The sequence below is a fragment of the Macaca mulatta genome, chromosome 17 (assembly GCF_049350105.2).
Source record: "Macaca mulatta isolate MMU2019108-1 chromosome 17, T2T-MMU8v2.0, whole genome shotgun sequence".
In the NCBI taxonomy this organism is placed as follows: Eukaryota; Metazoa; Chordata; class Mammalia; order Primates; family Cercopithecidae; genus Macaca; species Macaca mulatta.
Genome location: NC_133422.1, coordinates 108,251,376 through 108,257,375, shown reverse-complemented (window position 1 = coordinate 108,257,375; position 6,000 = coordinate 108,251,376). Strand labels below are relative to the sequence as shown.

General features: G+C 60.7%; 1 protein-coding gene across 1 annotated transcript in view; it reads left to right on the top strand.

Moving 5' to 3' along the window:
- The first annotated feature begins 777 nt into the window (after positions 1–777).
- RASA3 (RAS p21 protein activator 3) overlaps positions 778–6,000 on the top strand; it is a 133,550-nt gene continuing 128,327 nt past the window's right edge. The window contains exon 1 of the mRNA XM_015121528.3: positions 778–898. Coding sequence (XP_014977014.2) covers positions 844–898 — 55 coding nt within the window. The 5' untranslated portion in view covers positions 778–843. The remainder of the gene's footprint in view (positions 899–6,000) is intronic.

The following is a 6,000-nucleotide window of genomic DNA, read 5'->3' as shown; positions in this document are numbered from 1 at the left end:
GGAACCTGCCCATGCCGGGGTCTGCAGGGAGACTGGGCGGGGGGACCTGCCCATGCTGGAGTCTGCAGGGGGACTGCGGGGCGACCTGTCAATGCCGGGATCTGCAGAAGGACTGGGGGCGGGGAAGATCTGCCCATGCCGGGGTCTGCAGGGGGACTGGGGGGGACCTGCCCATGCCGGGGTCTGCAGGGGGACAGGGGGACGGGGGAACCTGCGCATGCCGGGGTCTTGGGTGGGGGGCTGTGCGTGTGTGTGTGTGTGTGTGTGTGTCCCCGTACCCCGCCTCCCGCGTGCGTCTGCAGCAGGTGCCTTCCGACCGCATCTCAGGAGCTGGGGCTGGGCGGGGGATTCCTCCCCTCTCCCCTGCCAGATAGTTGTGCGTGAACTTCTCTTTGCAAAGTTCGTCCGCGAGTGAATCGCGCAGCCTCGCTCAGAGGGCCCGGGCCGCGCAGGCGACCTCCCTCCGTGTCTTCCGCCAGGCAGCCCGCGGGGGTCCCTTCCGCTCAGCGGCCAATCCGCGGGGTGGTGGCGGGGGCGGGGGCCGAGCCCTCGGGGGAAGCCGATCCCTGCGCCCCCAGGGTCTCCGCAGCCCGCCGGCGCCGTCCCTGCCAACCCCGCCCCTGCAGGGCCCTGGCCGGTTGGGAGCAGGGGCCGGGCCGCGGGCGGAGCCTCTCGGTCCCCGCCCTCGCCCTCGGCCAACTGGCGGTCGTGCGGGCGGGCGGCGGGGCGGGCGGACCCTCGGCCGCGCTACGGGCTCCGGCGCCGCCGCTCCTCCTGCTCGGCCCGCGCTGCCCGGCTCTGCGCGCGCTTCGGGGCGAGGCTCGGCCGGCGCGGACGCGCAGCATGGCGGTGGAGGACGAGGGGCTCCGGGTCTTCCAGAGCGTGAAGATCAAGATCGGTGAGTGTCCGCCGGCAGCGACGCGTCCGACCCCCGCCCGACCCGGTCCTCTCCCGCGCCCGCCTCCCCTCCCCAGATCCTTGCTGGGGACCCCGGCGGAGACGCCCTCCGGGCGCGGCGCGCTCCCCGGAGAACGGCTGGTCCGGCGCCGCGGCCCCTCCCCAGCTTCCCGCGTCCCCGGGGTTCGGGCTGGGTCGAGCTGGCTCCGGGGGAACGCGGCTCCCTGCGTCTCCTCTGCGCCCGGAGCGGCCCCGGTCCCTGGCAGCGGCGGAGGAGGTGGGGTCCCTGCGCCGAGGGACGTCTGTCCGCGTGTGCGCCCCCGCGTGTGCGCCCGAGCGTGTGCCCCGCGTGTTTGCAGGAGTACGCGCGCCTGGGGCTGTCTGGGCGTCTTCACTTCAGGTGTCAAATCCACTGACGTCGGGGTCTCGCCATCTCTCTTTCCCCGCTGCGCCCAGAAACTTCCTTTCCGGGGAATGTGGAGGCTCCTTCACGCCTCTCCCCAGGGGCGTGAGGCCCGGGCGCGCTGCTGCTGCTGTGCGCGCGCGTCTGTGCCTGTGCGCGCGCGTTTGTGTGTGCCTGTGTGGGTGCGTGTGTTTGTGTGTCCATGTGTGGGTGCGTGTGTATGCGCATGCGTTTGTGGGTGCATGTGTGGGTGTGTATTTGTGTGTAGATGCATGTGTGCACGCGTGTGTATTTGTGTGTGTGCATGTGTGCGCACGTGTGTGCTGGTGGGGCGTTCTGGCTGAGGGCTCCTGCGGGGCGGGGAGACCCCGGACCCACCGGCACCAAGTCCCCTTGCACGGAGAAGTGGCGGGCGACCTGGTGGCCGCCAGGGCCTGCGAGGCTGCGGTTTTTCTCTGGGCTTCGGCAGCTTCTGAAGTGGGCTCCGGGAGGCGTTTCCGGAGAGGAGGCTGTGTCTGGACTTCTGGTTTATCTGGAGGGATCTGCTTTTCCCTGGTTGTTTTATTTTGGGAGAGTGATGTGGAAATCCTCCCCCTCCCCCAGAGCAAGAGCGTTTCCTGGAGTGACTGTTCCATGTTCATGCCATGACCCCAGAGCAAGAGCGTTTCCTGGGGTGACTGTTCCATGTTCATGAGCGTTTCCCGGGGTGACTGTTCCATGTTCATGAGCGTTTCCCGGGGTGACTGTTCCATGTTCATGAGCGTTTCCCGGGGTGACTGTTCCATGTTCATGAGCGTTTCCCGGGGTGACTGTTCCATGTTCATGAGCGTTTCCCGGGGTGACTGTTCCATGTTCATGAGCGTTTCCCGGGGTGACTGTTCCATGTTCATGAGCGTTTCCCGGGGTGACTGTTCCATGTTCATGAGCGTTTCCCGGGGTGACTGTTCCATGTTCATGAGCGTTTCCCGGGGTGACTGTTCCATGTTCATGAGCGTTTCCCGGGGTGACTGTTCCATGTTCATGAGCGTTTCCCGGGGTGACTGTTCCATGTTCATGAGCGTTTCCCGGGGTGACTGTTCCATGTTCATGAGCGTTTCCCGGGGTGACTGTTCCATGTTCATGAGCGTTTCCCGGGGTGACTGTTCCATGTTCATGAGCGTTTCCCGGGGTGACTGTTCCATGTTCATGAGCGTTTCCCGGGGTGACTGTTCCATGTTCACGCCGTGAGTGTGCTGGACCACAGCGGTGCAGGCTGGAGGGGCTTCCAGGGCCTGCAGGGTCCGGGTCCCCACGGTCCTTCTCCCCCACTGAGCCGCACTCCGCAGCCGGCCTCTTCCCGTGTGAAGAGGCCTCCGGAACGGGCTGAGTGTCAGTTGTTGATGACATTTGATGCTGCCGGAGGCATTCCAGCTCCTCTAAAGCAGCGGGCTGTTTCCTGTCGGCTTTATTTTGGTTTGCGGATCATCGCTGAGACACTGTCTTGATATTTGGCCCAGAAGCTCTGCAGCTAGGATGTGGCAGCACTTCCGCTTTGAGTGGCCCAGAGAGGAGGGATTTCTTTTGTTAAAATGTGGTTTAAATCTGCTGTCACTTTCACACAAGAAAGCCAGGGTTGGCGCTCCCTGAAGTGTCTGAGGTCGCCTTGCCGTGGGTGGGGAGAGGTCACGGCCCGTGGGGGTCAGTTTGCTGCTCTTTCCTTCGGCCAAGGCTGCTTGGCTCAGCGAGCGAGTCCGAGAGGTGCGAGAAGCACTGGGCTTCCTCAGTCACGGGGGCAGGGGGGCTGCAGGTGGGTGCCCCTGTGGGGCAGTGCCAGGTCTCCAAGCAGCAGGCAGAAGTGGCCTGGGGCTTTGCAGCTCGGGGGTGGGGAGCCCACAGCCGGCACAGCATGCTCACTGTTTACTCCGGGAAGGGCTATGCTTCAGTCCACGGCAGGACCTTACAGAAGGCATGGGAAGTAAAACAGGAGGGCAAGGGAAGACCAGAGTTGCAGACGAGACACTCAGACCCTGAGTGTCCCAGAGGGCAGCTTCCCCGGCCTGCGGGCACTCGGCCCCACTTCCGACAGGCGTGGGGTCAGGCACCCCGGAGGATCCCTCAGAGAGAAGGAGGTTTGGAGATGCTCCTGCTTGGTCAGGCTCTGTGCTCCACTTTAAACAAGTCAGTGAAACCCTGGCTCAGCTGAGGCTTAGGCTGCTAATCCTGCGTGGGGCCTGGATATTATCTGAACCTTTGACCCTCCCAGGGGCAGCAGCAGTGAGGACGGGTAGAGAGGCCCAAATACCAGCTGCCGGACTCTCTGGATGTGGCTCCAGAGAGAAGTCCCCGTTTCCTCTCCCCTCCAGAGGTCACCTGCAGGGCCAGCTGCCTGAGGGGTATCTGTGCCCCAAGTAGCTGGGGAGACAGGGCACCTCATGCATTTGAGCGGAGATGCAGTCTGCGCTGGAGACCCTGAGGGTGACCTGTGGGTGTGCTGGTTTGGGGTTAGTCTCATATCACCGTGCTGCTGGCCTGATATCCCCGGGCTCCGGGGAAAAGCCCATCTGTAGAAGCAAAGTGGAGGATGACCCTGCGCGGCGCCGGTGCCGGGGGGCCACTGAGCTCCTCAGTCTCTTTCTTTAATCCACATTCATGGCCGACCTTGGCTCTGACTTGCCCTGCCTGAGCCCCTGGTCTTGAAGGTGCAGGCAAGACGGTGCCCCTGTGGTTGATTTGAGGGCCCTTCGCGGTCATTCACCTCTGAGCCTTGTCTCCGGGCACGCGGGATTTGCGCCTGAGTTTGCCAGTGACTCGCTGCATGACCCAGGGCTCATGTCTTCCCCTTCATAACCTCATTTTTCCGTTTGCAAAAGGCAAGCAATTATTGTCTACTATATCCGGTGGGAACGTACAAGGCAGTGTTGTTCAGGCTTAACACCCTGCCCCCTCACTCCCCGAACAAGAATTGTCCCTAAAGTTATACCATAAACAATTCTGCTACTACTCTTACTAAGAAAAAAAGGCAGCACATTTTTTGGGGCGATTGGGAGCTTTTTTTTTAAGGTATGGGGCATTGGCCTTTTAAATTCTTAAATAGCTTTGAAATGTGTGGTGGTATGTGGCCTCATTCAGACGCTGAAATTGGGAAAAATGGAAAGAATCTCTTCCTCCTCCCCCTGCCTCTTTCTTTGTCCTTCCACCTCTTGCACGGAGGTAATAAGAGGGAGAGCCACGTCAAAGTGAGGTGTTACGATGGTAACATTTGGAGTCTTTGTCTTGAAGAATCTGGCTTTCTGCCTTTCAGTTTTGTAGAATCATCTGGGATATGTCCTCCTGCACATGTAAACATCTTAAACCCTGTGTCTTTGGAAACAGTCATTAACCTTTCACAGCGGAGTCTGTGCATCATGCATGACTGCGCCACACTTCCTATGTGATCGCTGCTTTGAGGAAGCCGGTGCTTCTGACTTTCCATGAGTCAGGGACCCACAGGGAGGGCACTTCCGCCACGGCCATGGCGTTGTTTTGGGGCCCCCGCCCCCAAGGCGTGCAGTGCCTCCTCCCCTCCCAGTAATGTTTTCGGTTTCCACAATACTTACTGCTTGTTTTTAAATGCGGCACCTTATCTTGATAAATGTGTTCAATAAAGAGCAATACACAAGGTGTTTCTCTCAATCTATAAACAACAAAAAAAAGCCAGCCCTGTGGTCCAGGATGGGAAAGGCTCTTGCACCGTTGTGATCCTGCCGTCCTGGAGGCAGTCAGCGTCCTGTGAATGCTGTCCGTGGGAGGCCGGGCCTGCCGTGTGCTCCGCGGTGGGGCTTCCTGTGTCTCTGGTCGCTCCCTTCTTTCTCCTTTGGGCTCTCGTTCCCTTCCCATGAGGCTGGAGCTTGTGCATGAAGAAGGCCCACGGCAAGTCTGGCCCAACATTGAACCGCTGGTGCCTGCAGGCCTGTGGGGCTCTGCGGGCCGGGGGCCGCCGGCCTCCAACCCCAGCTATCCCTCTCCTGATCACAAACAGAATCCCACCTGAAGCAGGAGGAGGTGGCACCGGGTGAGAATAGGGAGAATGACAAGTGGGGTGCCAGAGGGTGCCCTGGACTGTGCCTCCCTGGCCCCAGCTCCTGGGCTAGGTCAGGGCTCCGGGCCCAGCTCTGCGAGATGTGGCCGCTGACACTCTCAGCCTGACGGACTCCGCCACGGGAGGTGGAGGCCGCTGGTCACAGGGCTGTGGCAGGCATCAAATTAGGTGATGGTCTGTTTAATAAGTGACAGTAGCAACAGTGTCTTCACAGGGCTAGGGCTCACTCAGGTAAGAGAAGTGTTTTGTGAATGTGAGAAAGGGATACCGGCCGTGCTGTGCCACTTCCCTGTGTCTATGTGACAGTGTAAGGAGGGGCCGCGTGGCCACACGTGGGCCTTGGCATCAGAGATCTTAGATTCCCCTAACGCTAAAATTAACTTGGATATTTTATTAACCGAGCTCAGCTGAGCTGCCTGTGCTATTTTTAACCCCTGAGAACGAAGGTGCAGGGCTTGGCTGCACCTGGGAAACAGCAGGGGCTCTGGCAGGGGCAGGTTCAGCCTGGGGCCCCGGGCTTTGCCTGGAAAGGGGAGTGGATTTCCTGTGTGTGTGTGTGTGAGTGTGGAGGTGGGATGCAGATGCTAAGGGGGTCGTCTCCATGTATTAGCTTCTTTTATCGAAATTCTCGAAACTCCACCAC